Below are 14,082 nucleotides of genomic sequence, written 5' to 3'. Positions count from 1 at the left end.
ACAATTCATACGCTAAATTCATGGAAGTCGTTTTGTCTGCTGCTGATGCGTCTATTCCTAGATGTAGTGCAGTAAAATCAGACAAACATTCTGGCAATGTGTGGTGGAACGCACAATGTGAAGAAGCTTAAAGAGCAAAAAAATAACAACAACAACAACAACAACAACAACAACAAAAAAAAAAAAACCTTGCACTTTGTATTACAAATACCAATCAGGCGAAGATAAGCACAGAAATGAAGAATACAAAAAATAATTTAACTGGATATTAGCACAAGCCAAACTACAATACAGGTCATATTTTTTTGTAACAAAGATATTTCTGGTCAAAAGGATATCCACAAGTCTGGAGAAAATTAAAGGAACATTTCTAAAGGTGCAAATCTCTCTGCTATCGACATTAAATTAGAAAACAAAGAGTTCGCGACTGCTTTTGAAAAGCTGAAGCATTTGCAAAAATGTTTGCCAAATCCAGTTGCACAGGGGGTTTGCCAGAGAAGGAGAGACTTCTGAGGGAAAAGGAAGCAGCATACGAAAAATATAATGACCCACAAATTGCCTAAAATCATTATACAAACACTCCAATCACTTTTCTAGAATGAATGAAATTAATATCTTCTCCTAGAACAACAACAACAACAACAAAGAAAGAAAAAAAAACGGCAGTGGGACCAGACACCATTTCAAATGAAGTGTTAAACTATTTACCGGATACGTTCCTCAGATTTCTACCGACATAATCATATTCAATATTGCTGGTCAAACAGTACTTTGCCTGCTGTAAACAAGGCAAGCCAAAAACTGATTAATGAAAATAATACAGACCAATCGCTCTAACTTCACATGTTGGAAAGTTAATAGAAAGACTTGTGCTAAACAGGCTTCTTTATTGCTGTGGAAAAAAGCAAAATAATATAATTCCAGTTAACCAAGCAGGTTTTTTTTTTTTTTAAAGAGACAACAGCAGTTGACCACTTTGTTAAAATTACTAACCAGATCAAACATCTACTTGCTCGTAGAAAAACTGTGCCAGCCATGTCTTTTTTTTTTCTTTTTTTTTACATCAAAAAGGCGTATTACCAAGTATGGTATTGAAGATTACTCACATAAAATCAACTGGTTTATCAGACTGCATGTTTAATTATTTCAAAGCTTTTCTAAGCAATAGAGTAATCAAGACAAAGGTAGGAAATATTGTAACTCCTGGTCACCTGACATGGCAATCCCACGAGGATTTTTCAACGTCTTGACTCGCGATCTTTCAGTCTTTGTCAAGTAATGTTGAAAAGGTACAATATGCAGACGATATAAGTATATTCATATGAATGAAACTAACAATGAAAAAAAAACACCCACTCCTCTCAATAAATTATGCAAAGAGACTGTGTCAAGAACTGGATAAGTTGACCAACAGTATGTCAGAAAATGGCTTGACTCTGCAGCCAGAAAAGTCATGCATGGTACGTTCTGCTTAATCCTGGTTATAACCCAGACATATTACCTACTTTTAAAATAGGTGGGTCAGTGTTGGAATATAAACAAGCAATAAAATTCCTTGGCGTCTATCACACAGCAACAGCAACACCACCAGTGTACTAAGAATACAGTACAAAAAGAACTCAACAACCACTCGCTAAAATTTAACCTTCCAAAAATAGTGACGAAAACAAACGAGACGTCACCCCTCTCCCTCCTCCTCCACGACCCAAGACTCCACCCCAAGATTGTCATGTTGTGACAACCGTAAACGTTCTCCTCTCTCTCTCTCTCTTCGTGTGTGTGTGTGTGTGTGTGTGTGTGTGTGCGTGTGTGATTGTACGCGCGCGCGCTGGCGCACATTGAACGTGGCTGTCCATGTCTACATATCAGCACAGACACACTGTGATACTGGCTGTACTACACATTACAACACATTGTGATACTGGTTGTACATGTAGTACGACAAATTACATTGTGATACTGGTTGTACATGTAGTACTACACATTACAACACATTGTCATACTGGCTGTACATGTAGTACTACAAATTACATTGAGATACTGGCTGTACATGTAGTACTACAAATTACATTGTGATACTGGCTGTACATGTAGTACTACACATTACAACACATTGTCATACTGGCTGTACATGTAGTACTCCACATTACATCACATTGTGATACTGGCTGTACATGTAGTACTATACATTACAGGTCAGGTCAGGTCATTAGATCTGCTACTGGTAACCTGTAATCCAGTACAACCTGTTCAGGGTCGGGTTGCCGGCGACTAAACCGGCACTCCCACCGCTCCCTTCCGGGACTGGTGAGGCGGGTGGCTAGACACCCTTATGGAGATCCATAAAAGGGCGTTGGCTCAGGAGAGCCACCGACGGCCATCTAGCTCCACTGTGCTGTGTGCATGCCACACGCAGTTGGCCCCCGGGGTGTGTCTACCCATGCATGCGAAGTCTGGATCCGGCAGAATCTGCGGAAGAAACCTATCGGCTCAACGGAGAGGAAGGCGGTTACAGCAACGCACTGTGGAGTGCAGAGAGCAAGATGAGACACCGAAAGGATATCTTGGTCATCCACTGCATCCGTGCTCATCCTCCAGTCGTCTTGACTTAGTCTTGCCACTGGAAATTGGTGGACCCGGACGAGAGAGTGAGGTTGACGTTGCGCAACTCCTCTTCACTTTAAACAAACTCATCGCGCAAGTCATCAGTCATCCAAAATGACCTTTCATCCTTCATCATTTCATCACCCCCAAGTCCTGTGGCGACAGGCGAGCGACAAAACGACAGGTGTGGGTACACTGGCAGTCGCAGTCGCAGACCTGCACGCAGGCGGCTCAGGCCATAGGGTCGTTCTTCGTCGACAGGAGCAGCGATGGAGCTCGGCAGCCGTCTGAGCGTCTGAGCAGCCCTCTTTAGGAATGCACTGCTCACCTCCCTGGCATGAGGAAGGGGCTAGAAAAGGTGCCCTAAAAATTGCCTGCTCCATATCACCCTGGCCAGCATACCGCGGCTGGCGGGGACCCTACATCAGCGGTCGAAACAAGAAGAAAGAAAAGAAAAAAACAAGGATCGTTCCTCTCACCATTGGTGCTTGGAACATAAGGACTCTCCTGGACAGAGATAACGCGGACAGACCCCAAAGGAGAACGGCACTAGTTGCATCCGAACTCGCCAGATACAACATTGACATCGCAGCCTTGAGTGAGACTCGGCTTGCAGGTGAAGGCGAGCTCTGTGAACGGGGATCTGGTTACACCTTCTTCTGGAGTGGACGAGGAAGCGAAGAGCGACGTGAGGCTGGCGTTGGTTTTGCAGTAAAAACAGCACTTGTCAGCAAGCTAGCTGGAATCCCAAAGGGAGTCAACGATAGGCTTATGACCATGAAACTCCCACTGGCATCTGGCCAGAAGCACCTCACCATTGTCAGTGCCTACGCCCCAACCATGACCAACCCGGATGAAGTGAAGGCGAAGTTCTACGAGGACCTTCACTCTGTCATTGCTGCTATCCCTAAAGCAGACAAGCTCATCATTCTTGGGGACTTCAATGCTAGAGTTGGCTCTGACTACATCTCCTGGGATGGAGTGATTGGAAAGCACGGTGTGGGCCACTGCAACTCAAATGGATTGCTTTTGCTTCAGACCTGTGCAGAGCACGAACTGCTGATAACCAACACAGTTTTCTGCCTCCCTACCCGTAACAGGACGTCATGGATGCACCCTCGCTCAAAGCATTGGCATCTCATCGATTATGTCATTGTCAGGAAAAGGGATAGGCAAGATGTACGTGTAACAAAGACCATGTGCGGCGCCGAGTGTTGGACAGACCATCGCCTTGTAGTCTCGAAGCTGAATATTCGAATCCAGCCCAAGAGACGCCCCCAAGGCCAGAAGGCTCCAAAACGGCTCAACATCGCTAAGTTGAAAAACATCACCATCAAACAGTCCTTTGTGGAGCTGCTGGAAGATCGTCTGGAATCCGCCTCTCTGGACAACCAGAATGTGGAGTCTGACTGGAGGACCCTGCGTGAGCTGATCTATAGTACAGCTTCAGAGACCCTGGGACCCATGTCCAGAAAGCACAAAGACTGGTTTGATGAAAACTGTGATGAAATCAAGCAGCTTCTGGATGAGAAACGCCGTCTGCATCAAGCCTACCTGAGCAACCCAAAGTCCACATCAAAAAAGGATGTGTACGATGCCATCCGCAGGACTGTTCAGCAAAAGTTACGCCAGATGCAGGATAAGTGGCTGAGTGACAAAGCTGATGAGATCCAGGGATATGCTGACAGGCACGATATGAAGAGGTTCTATGATGCCTTAAAAGAAGTCTACGGCCCCACATCCTCAGGATCATCCCCCCTCCTCAGTGCAGATGGGAATACCTTGATCACCGAGAAGGAGAAAATTCTCGAACGCTGGGCTGAGCACTTCAACAGTGTCTTAAATCGCCCTTCCTCCATAAATGATGAAGCCATAGACCGTCTCCCACAAGTCCCCATCAACGAAGCACTGGACGATCCGCCAACACCTCTTGAGACCCAGAAAGCAATTCGTCTGCTATCCAGTGGCAAAGCACCTGGCTCAGACTCCATACCAGCAGAGGTCTACAAGGATGGAGGCACTGTGCTGACTGAGAAGCTCCATCAGCTGTACTCACTCATGTGGAAAGAAGAGACGATCCCCCAGGATTTCAAAGATGCATCTATCATTCACTTGTATAAGCGAAAGGGGAACCGGCAAGCCTGTGATAACCATCGGGGCATTTCCTTGCTGTCCATCGCAGGCAAGATACTTGCCAGGATCCTACTAAACCGCCTCACAGCACACCTTGACCAAGGTCATTTGCCTGAGAGCCAATGTGGATTCCGGAAAGAGCGCGGAACCACTGACATGGTGTTTGCTGCAAGGCAGCTGCAAGAGAAATGTCAGGAGCAAAATGCTGATCTGTTCTCCACCTATGTCGACCTCACTAAGGCCTTCGACACCGTGAGTAGAGAGGGACTGTGGAAGATCATGGCCAAGTACGGATGCCCTCGGAAATTTATTTCCTTGGTCAGCCAATTCCATGAAGGCATGCAGGCTCGAGTCCAGGACAAAGGCGAAACATCTGCTCCTTTTGCTGTCACAAATGGTGTCAAGCAAGGCTGCGTCCTGGCTCCAACGCTGTTCAGCCTCATGTTCTCTGCAATGCTTACTGATGCCTTCAGAGATGGCGATGTTGGAATTGGCCTAAAGTACCGAACAGATGGTAAGTTGTTTAACCTCAGAAGGCTTCAAGCAAAAACGAAGGTCATGACAGACATCATCAGAGACTTTTTGTTTGCTGATGATTGTGCCCTCAACGCTGGATCTGAAGCTGACATGCAACTCAGCGTTGACAAGTTTGCCACTGCCAGCAGGAACTTCGGCCTTACCATCAGCACGAGGAAAACTGAAGTTCTCCATCAGCCAGCCCCAGGGAAACCCTACGTTGAGCCCAACATCACAGTCAACGGTCAGAGACTCAGTGCGGTGGAGCGGTTCACATACCTTGGCAGCACACTGTCACGAAATGCAACCATCGACGATGAAGTGAACGTCAGGATTGCAAGAGCAAGCGCAACTTTTGGTAGACTCAGTGCAAATGTCTGGAACAGAAGAGGCATTAGTCTTGAGACCAAGCTAAAGGTCTACAGAGCAGTAGTTCTCCCCACACTACTGTACGCCTGCGAAACTTGGACAGTGTACCAACGACATGCCAAGAAGCTTAACCACTTCCACACAACATGCCTCAGGAAGCTACTGAACATCAAGTGGCAAGACAAGACCCCTGACACAGAGGTGCTCGCAAAAGCCACCCTTCCCAGCATCTTCACCATCCTGATGCAGTCCCAGCTTCGCTGGGCTGGACACGTGGCGCGCATGCCAGACCATCGGCTGCCCAAAAGGCTCTTCTATGGCGAGCTGCAACAAGGGAAGAGATCACACGGAGGTCAGAAGAAGCGCTTCAGAGATACTCTGAAAGTCTCTCTGAAAGCGTTTGATATCAACCCGGACTCCTGGGAGGAATCTGCAGTGGACCGTGACAAATGGCGTGCTGCTGTGCACAAAGGCGCCAGGTTGTGCGAGGCCAACAGGACTGCTGCAGCTGTTCAGAAGAGGCAGGCCAGAAAGTCACGGGCAAACAAGCTCCCTGACAATGGTATGCCTGTCTTTGTCTGCCCCAACTGTCAGCGAACATTTCGTGCGCAGATTGGACTATTCAGCCATCTGCGCATTCACAGATAGATTCATGAGCATCCTCCCCCCCAACCCACCACCACCCTCCCCCCATCCCCCAGCTGGATGACAACGATGGTCATCATCGATCTCGATGGACACACACATACATTACAACACATTGTGATACTGGCTGTACATGTAGTACTACACATTACAACACATTGTCATACTGGCTGTACATGTAGTACTATACATTACATCACATTGTGATACTGGCTGTACATGTAGTACTACAAATTACATTGTGATACTGGCTGTGCATGTAGTACTACACATTACATCACATTGTGATACTGGCTGTACATGTAGTACTCCACATTACATCACACTGTGATACTGGCTGTGCATGTAGTACTACACATTACATCACATTGTGATACTGGCTCTACATGTAGTACTACACATTACAACAAATCGTGTACTGGCTGCACATATAGTGCTACACATTACAGCACAGACACATTGTGATACTGGCTGTACATATAGTGCTACACATTACAGCACAGACACATCGTGTACTGGCTGTACATATAGTACTACATATTACAGCACAGACACATCGTGTACTGGCTGTACATATAGTGCTACACATTACAGCACAGACACATTATGATGCTTGCTGTACATATAGTGATGCACATTACAGCACAGACACATTGTGATGCTTGCTGTACATATAGTGCTACACATTACAGCACAGACACATTGTGATGCTTGCTGTACATATAGTGCTACACATTACAGCACAGACACATTGTGATGCTTGCTGTACATATAGTGCTACACATTACAGCACAGACATACATTGTGATGCTTGCTGCAGGTACAGTACTACACATTTTTTCAGCACAGACACATTGTGATACTGTCTGTACATGTACACACCATGTGGCAACCTTATACACACCATGTGGCAGCCTGGACATAACGCGTCCCCCAAGCAGGTGAGAGAATCTGACCGCTTGGGTTCGAATCCTACACTCATCAGTAGTTTTTTCTTTTTTTTACCTTGGGTAGTCGCCTGGACGCTGGTCAATTAAGATAAGACGATAAACCTCGGTCCTGTGCGCAGCATGCACTTTGCGCACGTCAGAGAACCCACGGCATCAAAAAGTTTGTCCCGTGGGAAATTGAGTAACAATAATGATCATGATAACGACAACAGCAACAACAGTAATAATGATAATAATGATAATCATAGTTGGAAGAAGGAAATGATGATGATGACAACTATAATAATAGTAACAACAAGAATGATAATGATGATGATGATAGTAATAATGATGATGATGATAATGATACTAATACTAATACTAATAATAGATGGCAGAAGAAGAAGAAGATGATGATGATGATGATGACAATAATAATAATCATCATCATCATTATCATCACCATCATGATAATAATGATAGATGGAAGAAGAAGTAGAAGAAGACGATGATAATGATAACAATAATAATAACAATGATAATAATAATACTAATAGATGGAAGAAGAAGGAGATGATGATGATGATGATGAAAGATGAGCACAGGCGCGACTAATTCTGCTAACTGAGCAATACAAATGTACGAATATAATAAATTATACACTTTTCAGGTCGGACGTGTGATGACGCCGCGATGCGTGGCCATGGTAACGACGTCCTTGGCAATGGTCTTCCTACTGATGTTATACGCAAAGCCAGCGTACAGGTACGGCGTTGCGGAGAGGGCACACTTCTTCCCAGTGCAGCAGCAGCAGCAGCAACAGCAGCAGCAGCATGTGGATCAACTTGAGGACAGTGACCGCCCGGGCACACAGACCGCCCATGTCAGTCAGCGCCGGGTCGTAAGCATTACCGTCTTAGTGTACTGCATCTGCCTTCGTTGCTTTGTGTTGGGGTGGGGTGAGTTGTGCTGTTCTGGGTTTGGTTTGGTTTGCTGTGTGTTGAGTTGTGGTGTGCTGTGTGTCGTATCAGGATGAGCCCGAGTGAAGACGTTACTGCTGTTTGCTATTCACTTCTCGTCTGAGCGTTGTGTTGTCATGGTCTCCGTATACACGGATCTAATCACTAGCAACGTGAGTTACGTCCCTTCATACATATTATCCTACACTGTGCTGGGTTGTGTTGTATTGTGTTGGGTTGGTTGTGCTGGGTTGGGTCGGGCTGAGATGAGTTGTGCCCAGATTGCATGCAGACATTTTAAAAACGTTTTTAAAATGCCAACGTAGACGTTTAAAAATCGTTTACGGATGACATTTTTAAAATGTACTTTTGCTCATTTCGGTAAACGTTTTTTTAAACGTTTTCGAAAAAAAAAAGTTTCTAAAACGTTTCTGTAGATGACTTTAAGACCTCTTAAACATTTTTAAAACGTTTTATGAACAAAAAATAAAACATTTAAAACATTTCAAAAACGTTTTCTGCAGATGATTTTAAGGCGTAAACGTTTTTAAACAGTTTTATAAACTGGCGTAGAATAAATATTTTAAAAACCTTAAAAAATTTTAAAACGTCTTCTGTAGATGTTTTATAAACGTTCACGGAGGACATTTCCTAAGTTCTGTTTGCTAACATAATAAGAGATTCTATGCTTAATAATACTATCACATCAGAGCACTGAATTAGAGAGACAGACAGACTGACAATTAAAGTGAATTCTGGTGTGGTCTGTAAGGTATGCGTGTTCCTATGTATTGTGATCATTAGGCTACAATTCCTCAGTCATGACAAATCACAACGCAAGAAATTATATAAATTCTAATACAACACAATCATAAAACGGTACATAAATAACTACTAACCACCGTGGCTCACTGTTGATGTTGTGGCAAACCAATGACCGTCAGTTAAGTAATTTGCCCTTGATTACGCCGGAAAGAGATTTCGTGGGGAGTCTCTAAAAGCGAAAGTTGCGAGTTCGTCGATTGTACTTGTGCAAATGCTCCACAATGGGTCTGGGGAAAACGGGAGGAAATAAGTACTGTGTGTGCTGCTCGAACTTCAAAGGAAAAAAGGTGAGATTGCAACGAATACCAGCCACGAACCGATTGCATAGAGCGTGGCTAGCTTTGAGAACTAAAAAGACCACACCCTCAGTGGCGATGATATTCCTTCACTTTTTACGAACAAGTCACAACCTTAGAAAGTTAGGGCGAGACGACGGTTACGAATCGACAAGGGGCGCAATCGCGTCATATACGAAGCGATAAAAACGTTTTTTAAACATTTACCTGGAACCAGTAAACCACTTAAAACCAAGTGAACCAAAATAAAACGTTTTAAAAACGTTTGCATGCTATCTGGGTGCTGTGCTTGGTTGTGTTGGGACGGGTTGGGTTGGGTTGTGCTGTGCTGGGTTGGGTTGGGTTGGTTGTGTTGGGTCGGGTTGTGTTGTGCTGTACTGGGTTGGGTTGGGTTGGGTTGGTTGTGTTGGGCCGGGTTGTGTTGTGCTGTGCCGGGTTGGGTTGTACCGGGTTGCGTTGGTTGTGCTGGGTTGAGTCGGGATGGGATGGGTTTTGCTGTGCTTGGTTGTGTTGGGACGGGTTAGGTTGGGTTGTGCTGTGCTGGGTTGGGTTGGGTTGGTTGTGTTTGGCCGGGTTGTGTTGTGCTGTGCTGGGTTGGGTTGGGTTGTACCGGGTTGCGTTGGTTGTGCTGGGTTGGGTCGGGATGGGATGGGTTGTGCTGTGCTGGGTTGGGTTGGGTTGGTTGTGTTGGGCCGGGTTGTGTTGTGCTGTGCTGGGTTGGGTTGGGTTGTACCGGGTTGCGTTGGTTGTGCTGGGTTGGGTCGGGATGGGATGGGTTGTGCTGTGCTTGGTTGTGTTGGGTTGGTTGTGTTGGGCCGGGTTGTGTTGTGCTGTGCTGGGTTGGGTCGGGATGGGATGGGTTGTGCTGTGCTTGGTTGTGTTGAGACGGGTTGGGTTGGGTTGTGCTGTGCTGGGTTTGTTTGGCTTGTACCGGGTTGGGTTGGTTATGCTGGGTTGTGCTGTACTTGGTTGTGTTGAGACGGGTTGGGTTGTGTTGTGCTGTGCTGGATTGGGTTGGGTCGGGTTGTACCGGGTTGGCTTGGTTGTGTTGGGTCGGGCTGTGTTGTGCTGTGCTGGGTTGGGTTGGGTTGTGTTGGGTTGTACCGGTTTGGGTTGGTTGTGCTGGGTTGGGTTGGGTTGTACCTGGTTAAGTTGGTTGTGCTGGGTTGGGTCCGGTTGTGCTGTGCTTGGTTGTGTTGGGACGGGTTGGGTTGTGTTATGCCGTGCTGGGTTGGGTTGGGTTGGTTTGGCTTGGCTTGGTTTGGTTGTGCTGGGTTGGGTTGAGTTGTCTCACTCAGAGGAACATTGGGGAAATTTTGGAGTCCCTTTCGTTGATGCTGGTACCATGTCCTTTTTTGTTTCATTTAGAGACGCACCGCGTCCAACTGGAAGACTATTGGTACCTAAACTGAGTACAGGACAGACGTCCAACTGGGAGACTGTCGGTACCTAAACTGAGTACAGGACAGACGTCCAACTGGGAGACTATTGGTACCTAAACTGAGTACAGGACAGACGTCCAACTGGGAGACTATTGGTACCTAAACTGAGTACAGGACAGACGTCCAACTGGGAGACTGTCGGTACCCTAAACTGAGTACAGGACAGACGAGCGGAGGCTTGGAACAACTGATTTCCCATCCGGTGTTTTATTTGAGACAAAAAAACAACAACAAAGAAACAAAGAAAAGAACAAACAAACAACAACAACAACAACCAAAACAGACATGGTTTTAGTAACGGTGAACACATGTTTTTAAGAAGTCGACGGCAGCCCAATAATGCACCTATCTCTGGGCCTTGTGAAAGATGCCACCTCTTTCCGATACTGAGCGACAGTGAAGCCGCGCTAAAACAGCTGATAGCCTACGTCACGCACAAAAAAGAAGTCATTTCGAACGTCATTTTGCACATTACGTCATTTACACGTCCTCACTGGGCAGAAAGCATAAGCACACGCATGGGAAAAGAATGAAAACGTGTAACTCTCCCGCGACAGTCGTATTGTATTGTATTATATTGTGCCATTGTGCAGGGGGGGGGGGAAAGGGGGAGGGAGGTATTGGTTTTTCCTGTGTGAAACTGGCTGACCTAGTTTTTCAGGACTAGCTCACACATGGAAATGATTCTTTCTCATGCGCACATCTTTGCACCCAATCGATCATCATCGCATAGTCCACTAATCTCTGACACAGTATGTTATACATTCCTCACTGGTAACTATTATATCGGAGGTCAGTAGGTGGCAGAATGGTTAAGATGCTCAGCTGCCAAAAAAGTGAGTCCGTGCCGGAGGGTGTGGGTTCGAATCCCGCTCTCTGGAAAATTAAACTGAGTGTACAGTCATTTGGATGAGACCGAAGGTCCCGCGTGTGCAACGCACCCTTGGCGCACTAAAATAGAACCCATGGCAACGAGTGTCCTCAGTCTGGCGAAATCATGCAGAAGAAATTCGCTCTGATAGGTGCACAAATATAGAAGCATACACTCAATGCCTGGCTGAGCGCGTTGGGTTTTGCTGTTGGTCAGGCATCTGCCTAGCAGATGTGGTGTAGCGTATATGGATTTGTCCGAACGCAGTGACGCTTCCTTGAGCAACTGAAACTACTGTTATATCAGGGTGTGACACCAGTGTGTGCGTGATACCAGGGTGTGACAGACACCAGTGTGTGTGTGTGTGTGTGTGTGTGTGTGTGTGTGTGTGTGTGTGTGTGTGAGATACCAGGGTGTGACAGACACCAGTGTGTGTGTGTGTGTGTGTGTGTGTGTGAGTGTGAGATATCAGGGTGTGACAGACACCAGTGTGTGTGTGTGATATCAGGGTGTGACAGACACCAGTGTGTGTGTGTGTGTGTGTGTGATATCAGGGTGTGCCAGACACTAGTGTGTGAAAGATATCAGGGTGTGACAGACACCGCTGTGTGTGAGATATCAGGGTGTGTGTGTGTGTGTGTGTGTGTGTGTGTGTGTGTGTGTGTGTGTGTGATATCAGGGTGTGACAGACACCGCTGTGTGTGAGATATCAGGGTGTGTGTGTGTGTGTGTGTGATATCAGGGTGTGAAAGACACCAGTGTGTGTGATATCAGGGTGTGACAGACACCAGTGTGTGTGATATCAGGGTGTGACAGACACCACTGTGTGTGATATCAGGGTGTGACAGACACCAGTGTGTGTGATATCAGGGTGCGACAGACACCAGTGTGTGTGATATCAGGGTGTGACAGACACCAGTGTGTGTGTGTGATATCAGGGTGTGACAGACACCAGTGTGTGTTATATCAGGGTGTGACAGACACCAGTGTGTGTGTGTGATATCAGGGTGTGACAGACACCAGTGTGTGTGTGTGATATCAGGGTGTGACAGACACCAGTGTGTGTGATATCAGGGTGTGACAGACACCAGTGTGTGTGTGATATCAGGGTGTGACAGACACCAGTGTGTGTGTGATATCAGGGTGTGACAGACACCACTGTGTGTGATATCAGGGTGTGACAGACACCAGTGTGTGTGATATCAGGATGCGACAGACACCAGTGTCCGTGTGATATCAGGGTGTGACAGACACCAGTGTGTGTGTGTGATATCAGGTTTTGACAGACACCAGTGTGTGTGATATCAGGGTGCGACAGACACCAGTGTGTGTGATATCAGGGTGCGACAGACACCAGTGTGTGTGATATCAGGGTGTGACAGACACCAGTGTGTGTGTATGATACCAGGTTTTGACAGACACCAGTGTGTGTGATATCAGGGTGTGACAGACACCAGTGTGTGTGTGATATCAGGGTGTGACAGACACCAGTGTGTGTGATATCAGGGTGTGACAGACACCAGTGTGTGTGATATCAGGGTGTGACAGACACCAGTGTGTGTGTGATATCAGGGTGTGACAGACACCAGTGTCTGTGAGATATCAGGGTGTGACAGACACCAGTGTGTGTGTGATATCAGGGTGTGACAGACACCAGTGTGTGTGTGATATCAGGGTGTGACAGACACCAGTGTCTGTGAGATATCAGGGTGTGACAGACACCAGTGTGTGTGTGATATCAGGGTGTGACAGACACCAGTGTGTGTGTGATATCAGGGTGTGACAGACACCAGTGTGTGTGTGTGTGTGTGTGTGTGTGTGTGTGTGTGTGTGTGTGTGTGATATCAGGGTGTGACAGACACCAGTGTGTGTGTGATATCAGGGTGTGACAGACACCAGTGTGTGTGTGTGATATCAGGGTGTGAGAGACACCAGTGTGTGTGATATCAGGGTGTGACAGACACCAGTGTGTGTGATATCAGGGTGTGACAGACACCAGTGTGTGTGATATCAGGGTGCGACAGACACCAGTGTGTGTGTGTGATATCAGGGTGTGACAGACACCAGTGTGTGTGTGTGATATCAGGGTGTGACAGACACCAGTGTGTGTGTGTGATATCAGGGTGTGACAGACACCAGTGTGTGTGTGATATCAGGGTGTGACAGACACCAGTGTGTGTGTGATATCAGGGTGTGACAGACACCAGTGTGTGTGTGATATCAGGGTGTGACAGACACCAGTGTGTGTGTGATATCAGGGTGTGACAGACACCAGTGTGTGTGTGATATCAGGGTGTGACAGACACCAGTGTGTGTGTGATATCAGGGTGTGACAGACACCAGTGTGTGTGTGTGATATCAGGGTGTGACAGACACCAGTGTGTGTGTGATATCAGGGTGTGACAGACACCAGTGTGTGTGATATCAGGGTGTGACAGACACCAGTGTGTGTGATATCAGGGTGTGACAGACACCAGTGTTTGTGTGTGTGAT

The 14,082-nt window shown here is 46.5% G+C and overlaps 1 protein-coding gene across 1 annotated transcript in view; it reads left to right on the top strand.

Annotated features, from left to right (window-relative positions):
- The first annotated feature begins 7,172 nt into the window (after positions 1-7,172).
- LOC143301600 (uncharacterized) overlaps positions 7,173-14,082 on the top strand; it is a 17,840-nt gene continuing 10,930 nt past the window's right edge. The window contains exons 1-2 of the mRNA XM_076615994.1: positions 7,173-7,208; positions 7,867-8,079. Coding sequence (XP_076472109.1) covers positions 7,173-7,208; positions 7,867-8,079 — 249 coding nt within the window. The remainder of the gene's footprint in view (positions 7,209-7,866; positions 8,080-14,082) is intronic.

The sequence above is a fragment of the Babylonia areolata genome, chromosome 27 (assembly GCF_041734735.1).
Source record: "Babylonia areolata isolate BAREFJ2019XMU chromosome 27, ASM4173473v1, whole genome shotgun sequence".
Taxonomy (NCBI): domain Eukaryota; kingdom Metazoa; phylum Mollusca; class Gastropoda; order Neogastropoda; family Buccinidae; genus Babylonia; species Babylonia areolata.
Note: the sequence above shows the minus strand (reverse complement) of the source record. Positions and strands in the feature narration are given on the sequence as shown.